The sequence below is a fragment of the Thunnus albacares genome, chromosome 12 (assembly GCF_914725855.1).
Source record: "Thunnus albacares chromosome 12, fThuAlb1.1, whole genome shotgun sequence".
NCBI classification, from domain to species: Eukaryota; Metazoa; Chordata; class Actinopteri; order Scombriformes; family Scombridae; genus Thunnus; species Thunnus albacares.
The window spans coordinates 2398220-2411263 of NC_058117.1; the positions used below are offsets into that span (position 1 = coordinate 2398220).

Below are 13044 nucleotides of genomic sequence, written 5' to 3' on the forward strand. Positions count from 1 at the left end.
ACTTTTTTTTGGCATATGCGCCTGCTGAGCAATTATTTATTGTTTTAATTTATTGTTTTAATGTTTTAATTATTAGACTGAATGGGCATGTCGGTCTGGTATCCAGCTCTTATAATACATCCATTGGAGAGGGTAGAAAACAATCTCAGTATAATGAAGTTTCAAATAGTCTAGCTCTGGAGAAATTAAGTGTCTCCTGACAGACCTGATTTTTGTCTGGTGAAGACCACAGCGACATGATTAAAAAAGGGGCAGAGCTTAAACCTCTCCTGGATCGATAAAATTCAATCGCGTTTCACTTGGCTGACACATAGACTTGTAGGGTTAAGTGAGGGGAAAGGGAAAAGGAAAAGGGCTGATTGGCAGCGAGGGAGCCAGGAAGGATTTAACTGATTGGCATCTTGCCACAGACAGAAGAGAGGAACAGCGAGAGTGGAGAGGGAAGGTGTGTAGTGGATTCAGGGATTAGTTTCTGTTAAAGCTGCTCTCTGCTACTTTTCACATGACAATAGGAGGTGACAAAAAAAATTGATATTTTAATAGCCTGTGTCTGTAACATGTCTGCTCATGTCTAAATAATTCCCCAATTGCCTGGAATTGACTTGTCAGTGATGTTGGGAATGTTTTCTTTGCATATGTCATGTGGATGAGGCCAGGAGAATAACAAAAGAAAAGAACAAGAGCTGGTGGCTCTGTTATGCTTTTGGGGGCATTTTGCTGGCATGGTTTGGGTCCACTTGTCTCCTTAGAGGGAAGGATCACTGCAAATCAATACAAAGTTGTTCTGAGTGATCACCTTTATCCTATGATGAAATATTTCTATCCTGATGGGAGTGGTCTCTTCCAGGATGACAATGGCCCAATTCACAGGGCATGAGGGGTCACTGAATGGTTTGATGAGTATGAAAATGATGTGAATCATATGCTATGACCTTCATAGTCATCAGATGTCAACCCAGTTGAACACCTATGGGAGATTTTGGACTGACATGTTAGACAGCGCTCTGCACCACCATCATCAACACCAAATGATGGAATATCTTTATGAAGAACAGTGTTCATCCCTCCAGAAACTGTAGAATCAATGCCAAGGCTGAGGAAACCATTCTTCTAAAAGATATTCCCCTGTTCGGAGGTGGCGGGTTGGGTAGCTGGTTTGATCCTAACTTGCAAAAAGTGGACTGGGGACTTAACAGGTTAGGACACCTCAGGACACATAGGAGTCATTTCCTGACTTAAGAAAGTTTATAAATTGCTTTTACTGCTTTTCCTAGTTATAAAAGTAGTAGAAGAAAACTGAGAATTTCTGTCCAGTTAGGACTGTTTTTCTACATTGAGACACTTGATAAATACAGGTCCTGATACTGGGCTGTTTCAGACACATTTTGTAGCACCCTGGTGCAAAAGAAAGTGTTCTCTGCTACTGAACTTGGAATAATACTTATAGAATGGTAATTCATCCATCAATAGGAAGGCTGTATTTAGGAGACATATTTCATAAAAGCCCAAAGTTGAATTATAAGTTGAAAAATAAATGTGAGAGTTTTGGTGGTTATCAAAACTCAGTAGACCACTACTGATTCTGCTTCAATCATATCAGAGACATCATCACTGCATAAACAGGCATGAACATCAGTCCAGTGTGTGATCACACTCTTTCATCATGACAAGCAGTCTGATGTATCCTGGACGATGCTGTCTTCTTGTCACTCATGTCCAGAACATATGACTAAGGACCTGAAAAATGTGCCCTTTCATGCCTTTAGTCAAGTTAAATGAGGGGCAGATATTATAAAAAAAAACATAGAGAAGACTCACCTAAACGTGTAAGATTCACATAACATTCAAATAAAGCTCTTAACCACTGAATCACAAACCCTGCCTGTACACCTCGGCAGTCTCCCTGCTCACTGAATTGCTTTCAACAGTGACTAATGTTCCCTTTTCAACTATGAATCATTTTACAAATAACAAGTTCCTCAAGAGTTCAGCACACTTGAAAAAACTTCATGTCCTCATTCTGTAAGTCTCTTGAATTTTTTTCAATAAAGTGTTCCAGGGACAAAATGCATCAGGTATCTTCTCAGTGATGTAAGTCTGTCTTTATGTGGTGGCTTGAGAGAGGATAGCTGCACCAAAAATTAGCTCCTGAATACGTCTTGAGCTTGGACCTAAAAAGTGGGTCATTTTGCAAAATAACCTTCAAGTAATCTTCAGAAAAGCCTCTCAACAAGAGGTAACAACATCAATCCACAAGAGCAGAAGAGGGAATATCATCTTTGGATATATTTCTTTAAATCAACTAGCTATCTAGCTATATCTTCAAGATATCTGAAGCTAATATCAGGCTTCAAATTCAAATGAGTCAAATCAAGTAGATATCTTTCAACATTGCAGTCTTTTTAGTGCCAAAGTCCCTCTTTTTATTACTATACTTCCACCACAGCTCAACAGGGAAACACTGTCTGAGGAAACACAAAGAGGGAATTTGATGCTAAAAAGACTGTAAATGTGTCAGATATCCACTTGATATGACTAACTCAGACTGCTGAAGCCTCATATAAGCTTCACATCAACTTTTAAATGACTGAGTGGACACACTGTGGATTTTGGCCTCCATCACTTACATTGAAAGCACATTTGAAGGATCTTTTAGTAGCCAGTATGAACAGGAGGAATGATTACAGTGAGGAAAACTGTTCATATGAACACCTGACTGTTATTTTAAGACACACTTGAAAAATTGTTGACATACCCTTTAATGCTCCAGGAATGTATGTACAGTGTTTTGTAGACCAATTTGGTCAAATATTTCATAATGGTGAGCCAACTTCTGTTTAATGTTCAATAACTGTCTCTTTGTTTTTAAGCAGGGGACAGGGACACAATGTCAGCACTGAGGGCCATGAATTTATGGCTTATCTCATTTCTAAAATAAGAGACCTAGCTGGCAAAGTTTCGTGCTCAAAAAGTAGCTGCCGTGTCTGTTCTGATTTAGAGGACAGTCTGAAATAAAAGCCTCCGCAGCCCTCTGATGCTAAACTGTCTGATGTGATGTGACGTGTATTGTGCTTTCCAGTGTGCATGGTTTCTCTCCGGGTGTGTATGTGAGTGTGATAGGAGGTGGTATCCATCTAGACGAAGCATTTAACAGAGTTTAAGTTTCGTCAAGTCCTCGGATGACTTCTTTTGGAGGAGCTCTACTCTAAGATCTGATTTCCTGTTGAAACCTTTATGAGGAGTTAAAACCAGGCTGACTTAGTGAAACTGGATGCTGTGGTTCACCAGGAGCAAGTGTCATGTTCAAGTTTACCCTTGAAGTGAAAGAAATGCAAGACTTCAGTTTTCCATTGGGGACGAATGAATAACTTAGCAAAAAACAAGAAAATCCAAGAACATGGAATAATAAAACAGGCCTTGAAAAATTTTTCCTTTCTTTTCCCATTCCTCTCTGTCTTCTCTCTTCCAATCCTTTGTTCCTTCTGCATCTTTCTACACCTTCCTTAATTTTTTTTCTCTTTCCCGTTCCTCCAATATATACCATAGATGTTCCATCATCAGGGGGGTTTCAACGGCTGACGCTGCAAAAAGAAGGCTATTTTGTGTGCATGAGGGTGTGTTTGAATGCTTTAGTGTGTAGAGCATTATCTTGTCTAATCGCTTGGGTCAATGGAAGGTTAAGAGGCAGAATGATTGGGATCACAGCCACATCAGCACATTCCACCCACACTTGGATCACTGACAGCACATCACATGAAAAATGCTGGTGTTTGCAAAACTTGCCTTTGGTTTTTTTGTTTTTTGTTTTGTTATTCATTGTATCATGGGATATTACAGATAGGAATGCTAAAAATCTAAGGGTATACTGCTCTTTTTTAATATTTAACATACAGTATTGTTGGGCCTGATACTCAAGTATAGTAAGATACAACAAGGAAGGACACCAAGTCAAACAAAAGGAGTCCAAAACGGACTCCATCTCCCAGCATGCTTTGCTCAGTTCACACCTTGGTGTGTAATCATCTCTCATTAGCAGAGACACACCAACACCACCGGCAGTCATGGTAACGCAGCCGTGATGTCACCGTACCTTTAAGAAGCGGCTGCATGAATTGAAGATAGTCTGTCCATTGTAACTTCGCCCGGAGGAAGCTTTGCTTTCTCTGTGAGCCAGTTTACTAAAGGTTACCTCCTTTAGTAATGGAGCACGTTTACTTTTTCCCCACCGACTGGAAGACACTCCCTTGCTGGACAAGCTGAGACTTCCCCTGTGTTCGCCCGAACACAATCACCTGATCCAAGAGATACTGTTGTTGCAACACAGTGCTCTAAATTTGCCTGCAGAGGGGAGAAAGGACCTCCTCATCTTTAACTGAGTTGACTCCGCTGTTATCTCTACAATGCCTGCCAAGGATTAGCTGCCGTCAAACGTGCCGATAGAGTGAGAGGATAGCCCCTTCAGCATCTGAGCCGGACCCAAAAGGTGGACTGAAACATACATTATACTTGCTTTCTGAAGTGACCAACTAAGAGGTGTCTGGGCAGAGACCGTGTTATATTGTGTGTTGTTAGCTTTTAGCTTTTTAAGTTTTATTGCTTGTGTTTTTCAGCTTTAGTGCTGTTGTTTGTTGTGTGAATTGATGGAGCGCCAAGTCCCTTTGTTCTGTTAACCCTTACCTTGTTTAGTTGTGTTCACCACGCTATACAGTCTGATGTGTTTGTGCCACCATGAGTGAGAAAGTAAGTTGCTTGTCAATCAGAAATCAGACAACATGCTTTATAGACTGCTGTCCATATGCTCTGTGGACAAAGCAACCGCTCCCCCCCCCCCACAGTCACTTTCCCTCCTCTTTCTTTCCCTCTCTTGCTACTAACCCACACAGAGTGTAAGAGTGCACATATGCTGTAAATTTGAGATTTCAAAGTGTATGTATGTGTTAAAAGCTCATAATGACTGAATGTACCTTTTTCAAGACTACAACTCCCTCTTGACTTTGGCCATTAGAGACGATGTCAAACATGTTGCCTTCATCTCCTGGAACAATGGAATAATCCACCTCTGCGTTGTTGCCAGCGTCTAGATCGTGGGCTCGAATCCGACCCACTGCCGAACCCACTGACGCCGACTCTGGCACCCGGAGGTGAAAAATACCTGAGAGAGTGACAGAAGTAAAAGGAGAGAAAATTAAATACAGTTTAAAAAAGAAAGTGCAGAATGATTTGACTCAATCCATCCTAACAGATAAACCAATCAAGCATTCATTCATCATTCTACATCAACCATCAGACAGCATTGTTCAAAGTTCCACTCACTCTTGGCGAAGCGCGGTGGGTTGTCATTGACATCACTGAGGGTGATGTTGATGGTGGTGGTAGAGGCTAGGCCTCCCAGCTGACCTCCCATGTCTTTGGCCTGGACGAGAACCTGGTACTCCTCTTTCACCTCGCGGTCCATGTTGGCTAGAGCTGTCCTGATCACTCCTGCAGGGGGAGAGGGGGAGGGGTGGAGAGGGATGGTGCATTGTGATATTTAGATTTCTACAGACAGACAGATATAGACTCTGGATCTAGCCTTCATTAGGCAAGCATAGCAGCACTTTACCAGCTGAAGCCTTCTATCATTGCTCATATGACTAATTAGTACCTCTCTGTGTTAGGAGCCTTTAATCAGCACTAGGGATATGCAGAGAGCCCAGCATTTGTATTTGTATCTATAGCCTATTTGTTGAGGCAGCAAAATCATTTATACTTGTATTTGTAGTCTAATAAAAGTGGAAAAAGGCGTAAACATCCAGTTTTTGTTTTTATTACACTTTTAATTTTAGGATATTAAAGTGTTAAAGTAAGTGTTTATGAATATACTATCTTATGAAGGAGGTCCCCACACCAGGTCTCCCAGATCATAGACGAGTGCACGGACTACTGAGCTAAACCAAGTGTATTCCCATTGTGCAGACAGACCTCTACTTATTTATACACCCATGACACAGAGACAGCACAGTGTGTAACGTGTAGAGAACTTCAAAGGTGATTCTTGCTTTGCACTTTTCATTTACTGCATATTTTTTATAACCTAACTTTGTGGAAAGGAGAAAGGGAACAGGTTTTCGTGAGTCGCTTTGGAGCCATTTGCACGTGTCAGTAGCTCAGATTTATCTCCGGGGAACACCCCCAACTCAGGGACTGATGTCCAGATAAGGAAATGTGCATCATGTAGCGGGTGGATGTGACTCCTCTCGTTGAGACCTGCTGATAGACGTAGCAGCGGAGCAGAAGAGAGAGACTGAGATAGCAATATAACCGACCTGCATGCTGGTATTTGACATGTTTTATTTTTTCTTCCCGAAAACAAATAATTTTTAAAATATTTGTATGAAATCAATGTATTGTTATGTATTTGTATTCAGGCACACACCTTATCAGGACTGAACTAGCATGGAGTTTGAAAATCCATTAACACACTGGAGCTGGGTTGCACCAACAAGGATTCATTTTTAAACCCAATTAAACCATGGTTTAACTTTAAGTTATGTTGCACCAAACTTTAAGACTAGCTTAAAATCAAGAAGGATTCATTTTAAACCCCTCTCTAAATGACAGTTGATTTTTTACTCTAAACCTAGATTAAATTTAATTCTGTTGCACCAAAACTTTAAACTCCAATTTAAAATGTGATCTAGCATTAACTTTATACTTGCACTTGAGGAGGTTTAACTTTTACAATAGCTGCCTTAATTTTAATTCTGGATTTACTCATTTTAAACCTAGTTTTGCTTTGCTAAGCTCTGATTAGAACTAATCTTAGATTAAATTCATTTTTGTTAGTGCAACCCAGTCTAGAGGAAAGAGCAGAACTGAATCAGGCAGACACACAGCCACAAATTCAGCACACCAAGAAACACAACTAAAAACATTTTCTACTTATTCAAGTAGAGTAGTTTCCCTCATTTGATAGAGCACCTTCCTTCTATTGAAGGGGAAACGTTAATCAGTCTCAAAATGATAAATTAACAATAATTTATTTTCAAAACATTGACTTCTGTCTTCCCTGGAGGAGGAGAGAAGAGGGATATTCATTCAGTCTCTTCTTCTTGACTTAATGTCCAGTTAAAAAAACCAAAGGGTTATTCATGCTCTTAGGCGAGTTGTTCATTTAATCAGCCATCTGGCTTTCAAAGAGTTTTGACACAGTGTCTGATTCAGGTCCGTGTCATGCTGTCAGACCCCCACTTGGGTGGAAGAAGTGAAGAGGGGGTCAGATCACTCTCCTCCATGTCTTAAAAAGAATTCAAGGTTTTGATGCAGTTGAACTCGAGGGGTCTTCTTCAGGGTTTAGATACAGGAGTAACAATCTCTATCAAAATTCAAGATCAAAGTCCTGTGCTGACACTTGTAAATTCCATTCGCTGAAGAGGGCTGCTGGAAATTGTCGAAAGGGCCCGAAAAATCTAGTAAGTGAACCTTGAGTTTAGAGTATTTTATCACAGACAAAAAAGATCTGTGTGAATTATATATTTCATTTTGAAGTCAGGGTGTCTGGGCTCGACCTTAGAGAGAGGGTGAGCAGCTCAGGCATGTGGAAGCAGCTCAGAGTAGAACTGCTGCTCCATTGTGTTGAAATGTGGTTTGCCTCCAAGATATCCCCTTGTGGAGGTATTTTTGGCACATCCACATGGGAAGAGACCCTGAAGCAGGCTCAGAACTCGCTGGAGGGATTCTATATGTATCACATCTGACCTGGGAATGCCCAAGAGGAGGTGGAGGATGTGGCAAGCGAGAGGGCTGTCTAGGCTACCTTTATGTTACATACCTAAAGCTTTGTTCAAGAATTGCTTTGCACTGGCAAAGTGATGTTTTCCTGTGGCTATTGTTAGTTTCATCACAGAATTGCATCAAAATACACCACAAAAAAAAAACAACAACCCAAAAATGGCTTTTATTGATGTCATGCTTGTCTGATAAACTTAGATTTTTCAGAACTTATAAACAGGAACACCAAGGTTCAAGAGGTCACAGACTTTTCCAGTGACTTATTTCTCTCTCTCTTATCTCTTATTTGTTCCCAACTTTAAAAGGCAACTGGTCATAGTTGTTTATGGCTTCCAAAACTCTTCTGCCAGTTTGACATTTTCACCAGAACCAAATAAAATCTTTGATGTATACCTTAATATTTGGTGAGGTCTTTCCTCACAGTGAAAGAGTCTGGATGGTGATGCATACTCTGCCTCAGAGGAAAAATGAAACATGACACCCCATGTTCAAAGTGATTACTGCTCAGTTGAGATGTCTGTTAGAGGACTGCAAAATCTTTAAGTCCCTTTTAGTGCTGGCTTTATCATTCAGGTACCGGACTGAAGAGAAACTCACTCCCAGAACCACTCACTGTGTCATGACTGGTTTAATTTCACACTTTTTAGGAGGGAGTGGAGACAGCCGGGAATGTGAGTTGTGGGTTCACTCAAAAGTCACAGATCTGTCATACAATAGTAAGAATAACTTTTGGTTTGTTATAGAAGTTGTAATGTGCTGTCCTCTCACCTGTCTTGGGGTCCACAGAGAAGTATGGTTGGCCATGAAGAATGCTGTAGACGATTCGTGCGCTGTTGCCATATGTGGGGTCATCTGCATCAGTGGCAGTCACCTGTGTCACATAGGTTCCTGGACAAACACACACACACACTCACAGGTTATGTAATTATAATTATATAACCTGTAAATATAATTATTTTTTTCTCTTCCCAGCAAAACAATGCATCCTTGTTAAAGTGTTGTGTCTAAAATGCCTGAGTACTGAACATAATGTGCCATTTTTTAACTTCTTCCACTCCCCCTCTCCTTACCATAGACCCATGTTAGTCTTTTTTGGGGGAAGTGGTGGGGGTGGGGGGTGAAAGCTAAGAACCCGAATATATTAGTTCAAGATGCAGCTCAGCACTGTGGGTCAAGTTTTTCTAGTCGTAAATCTGTGATAAACATTGTGTTTTGAAAGTTTAGAGTGTAGAAGAGCTGAGAAGATGGAAGTATATAATGGCCATCCCCATGCACGATTGTGCCTTAGTATTGTTGGGCCTCAAACCACGAGGTCACACAGAGTGATATCTATGATAATTATGAATTATTGCTAATAACCAAACGCACTACTGCCCGTCCCAACATTATCTTCACTCTAGCTTTAAAACTGAGCCTGCTTCTGCCTCTGAACAACAGTAATGTTGGCTGAAGACGCCAGCGTCCTTGTGGAATTTATGAAGATAAATGGTATTCTCTGGATTATTCTAGGATCTGTTTTTTTTTTTTTTTTTGCTTTTTACTATTGTTTTACTACTCCAGCAAAATAGTATTGCACTTCCATAAAGCTGGGGGATTTATGACAGACAGATAGTATAGAAGAACAGTCAAAATCAAAACAGCAGAGGTCGATATATCCTGACTTTTACATCTTAGTGTAGGCCAAGCAAAAACAAGGCATCCTACAGCTCCCATAATGCAGCTTGATAGGGTCTTTCATTAGACCCTCCTTGCATTTGTAAATGCTCTCATTTTTCAAAGTACACACCACCAGTTTATGATTCCCAGTTAAAAATGTGAAATCTCCAAAACCAAGCTAAGAAAACCCTGATGACATAATCAGGGCAATCTCTCCTTAAAACTGGCTTTAAGATATCTGTTGCATAATGCTGAGGTGTCCACATGGGTTAGATGTCAGCTGGTGTTTAATGCCAACACTGCTTTAGAGACAATCTGATTATTTGCCATGTGTTGCAGATGGTTCAAGGATGAATGAGCAATAAATACAAACTCACAACAAAGAATTAACATCAGATCTAACTTGAAATAATAAAAGTCACTTCCTTTGTCCTCTGGGAAACCTGAACTAACATTACACGCATATATTATACTTACATTAACACACACTAAAGGTAAGGATGTATGGGTTTTCAGTTGATTGAGGTCAGATGTGTCAAGGTTACTCAGTAAGACACTGGAAGTAGTGTTTACATGTGTTAGCATTTTATTGTCATGGCAACATCTGCACCATCTCCACTCCATCCTCTTCTTGTTGTGTTCACTATTCTGTTGTGTTAATCTCTAGTGGTTACTATTATATCCCATGTAGAAGATTCAAATAGCCCTGTAATGCAACATATGAACTACCATTCAATTGCATTCAGACAGAACAAAAAAAAAATACATGGCCCACTATTTACGCAGAATGCCCTCTTCATTTAGTGTTAAATAGTGACTGCATGAATAGATTTAGAATAACTTGTATTTTCCTGACAAAATGATCTCTTGCAACACCTGCAAAAGGGTGTGACTTTGCTTTGTACTCCACAGTAGATGAAGGTACACAGAAATGTCGCATTCTTCATGATCTAGGTTTGAATACATTTTTTTAACATACATTACTTTTATTTCCTGAAACTCTTAACAAATACCAAATATGCAAATAAAGACAAGAGAAAAGAAATATCAAGATGACTATTACTGCTGTGTCACACTTCACACCACACAGGCACACATATCGCCAGTCCCCACCGAGAAATGTCACAATCATTAGCTGCAAGCACAAGCCAGCAGGAGTGGACAGTGTTGCTGTGGGTCCGGTGATATATATTCTATTTTATGTCAGTAGGCAGTAAATTTGCTCAAATAGGATCAATTAAAAGCAGTGAAAGTCTGGCAACTGTTTTTTCTGGACATGGTTGCAGTCCTAGGCACTGATAAATTATGAAAATTCCAATAAATAAGTATACATGGATTGATTTATTATAAATAAATAAATGGTCTCAAATTGCCACCACTGACATAAAAATATATATATAAATAAATATAAAAATATATAAATAAAGATAAGACGGGTTTTATTTTCCATCTCATGTCACATTAATTATGTTAATTATGGCATTTTATACCTGTTTTTATGTTAATTTTATGCCTATTTTTATGAATGTACTTTCTTTCTTGTAAAGCACTTTGAGCTGCATTCTTGTATGAAAGATGCATATAAATAAAGTCTGTTATTATCATTATTATTATTATTATTATTATTGTTATTAAATTTTGTATAGATATTCATGGTCCCCAGACGCTGAATTCTTGAAAAGCTTGACAACTACTGTATAGGATGGATTTATGTCATTTAATATTGATGGAGTCATGAAGTTTGGTATCAAATTTTTAATAACTGAGACAATGAGCTTCCTAGCTACTGTGGCCAGCTGTAGTGACAGTGTTTGCTACAGGTCTGAAACAGTAAGGGGGCATCTCTACAAAGTTTCAAAGTGAATAGCTAGTATGCTCGTAGGACTCAACATCAAAATGAATGTCAAATGTAATTTATAGTATCATAGGTTATCCTACATGTAAATGTAACACAGAGGCATCACAAACCCAAAGTCAAAGCATCAACCGTCATTGACTTTCATTTGAAAGTAGAAGATGTCTGATGTTTTTGATTATATATCTGTTTATTTTAGGTGAAGGTTAAATGCTTTTACCTGCATGGTAATTAAGAGAAGACCAACTAGCACCTGCAAAAATGATCTATCCTGAGTAATCTATTCTTAGGAAATAGCACAGAGCTCTGCAGACAAAATTCAACTGCATATATTTTCTGATATATATAATTGGCCTTGACACAAACAAAATAGGTGAATATGTGCAGTATGAAGCACTGATTCCAAGCATATCAAAAACTCTTTGAAAAGTCTGTTACTCCACAGAAAATAGTGCAGCTACAATGTTTGAAAGGGAAAAAAAAATGTCAGCACCTATTCTTAGCAATCAACTTCTCACGGATAGGATTATGTTTTTATCATATGGATACTTGTGCTGTTTGCTACCATAGCTAATCCGCTATACAGTTTGTTGCTGTATTTCACTGCAACACAGACATACTGGGGTCAAGCTTGTGTTCTCTCAGAGTACTTCGGGCCTCAGCTGAAGCATTAACAGCTTAAGGTCTAAAGACCTTGACTGTTAAATTACCTCTCAGTAATGGTATTTAGCAGACAGATGGGCCACTAAGTCTGGCTTAGTGCACTGTGTGTGTGTGTGTGTGTGTGCGCGCTGACAAATACAACTTAATATGTCCAAGCACACAGCAAAGTGAATCTTAATAACCAAGCTGAGCCAAAAAAGCTTAGTAAATAAAATTTTGTTTATGAATTTCAATTAATGTTTCATTTAGTCCGACAAACAGTAAACACATGACAAATCATTTTACTAGCTCCTCTCACTTTTAAACACGTGTTTGGAGGACAAATGGTTGCAGGGAGACATTTCTTTACACAACTACTACATTTATTTATACTCCTTATACAACAAAATGTATTCTAAAAATGAATAATGTCTCAAATATTCTTCTTTTTGATAGGTTTTTCATTTTTTCCTGCTGCATGATGTCAAGATGTCATTTAATCCAGCTATCCCAACACATGTCAAAACAGGATCTCAACAAATACTGGCCAGATGACATTTATTTTGAAACAGATATTCATGTTCCAAGGGATAAAATCTAATGTTTTTGTTGACTTCACCATTCATCTAACACCAACACTTTAGTAAACAAACATATAATGCTAACTGATTTCCATGACATGTTCTGAGAATTCCCAGAAGATAATGCTCAGGTCAAATTTTCAACTTTGTACAAGATACTGTACATACAAGAAATTTCCATTAAATTTCCATAAAATTAAGTTGTGAAATGGGATGGGCTGCTCGTTCCCGAAGTGTTTTTCCCCATTCTGTATTCCCATTCCGATTTATTTCTTTAAAGGACATTGTCAATAAACTCAGGACTCTTCTGGATAATGTAACAATCCTATAGGTTTATATTATCACCACCAGTTTCAATTATTTCAACTTTGTTTTTGAGAAATCAGGTTCTGTCCTTCATTTTGGAGGACGGCTAAGAATACGTCAATACCCATGAGCCTCAGCCGCTGTTGTTATAGAGAAGAAACCATGGGTGTGAATCAGAGCATAATGAATTCAAAGCATGTTGTTGCTAAAGTTGAAGTTGCTGAAAAATAGCCA

General features: G+C 39.0%; 1 protein-coding gene across 4 annotated transcripts in view; it reads right to left on the bottom strand.

Moving 5' to 3' along the window:
• Positions 1–13044, bottom strand: part of LOC122994302 (cadherin-12-like) — a 130522-nt gene that overhangs the window by 46851 nt on the left and 70627 nt on the right. For all 4 annotated transcript variants that reach the window (XM_044368912.1, XM_044368913.1, XM_044368914.1 and 1 more), the window contains exons 6-8: positions 8539–8658; positions 5314–5481; positions 4965–5152 (exon numbers count right to left, since the gene is read on the bottom strand). In XM_044368912.1, coding sequence (XP_044224847.1) covers positions 4965–5152; positions 5314–5481; positions 8539–8658 — 476 coding nt within the window. The remainder of the gene's footprint in view (positions 1–4964; positions 5153–5313; positions 5482–8538; positions 8659–13044) is intronic.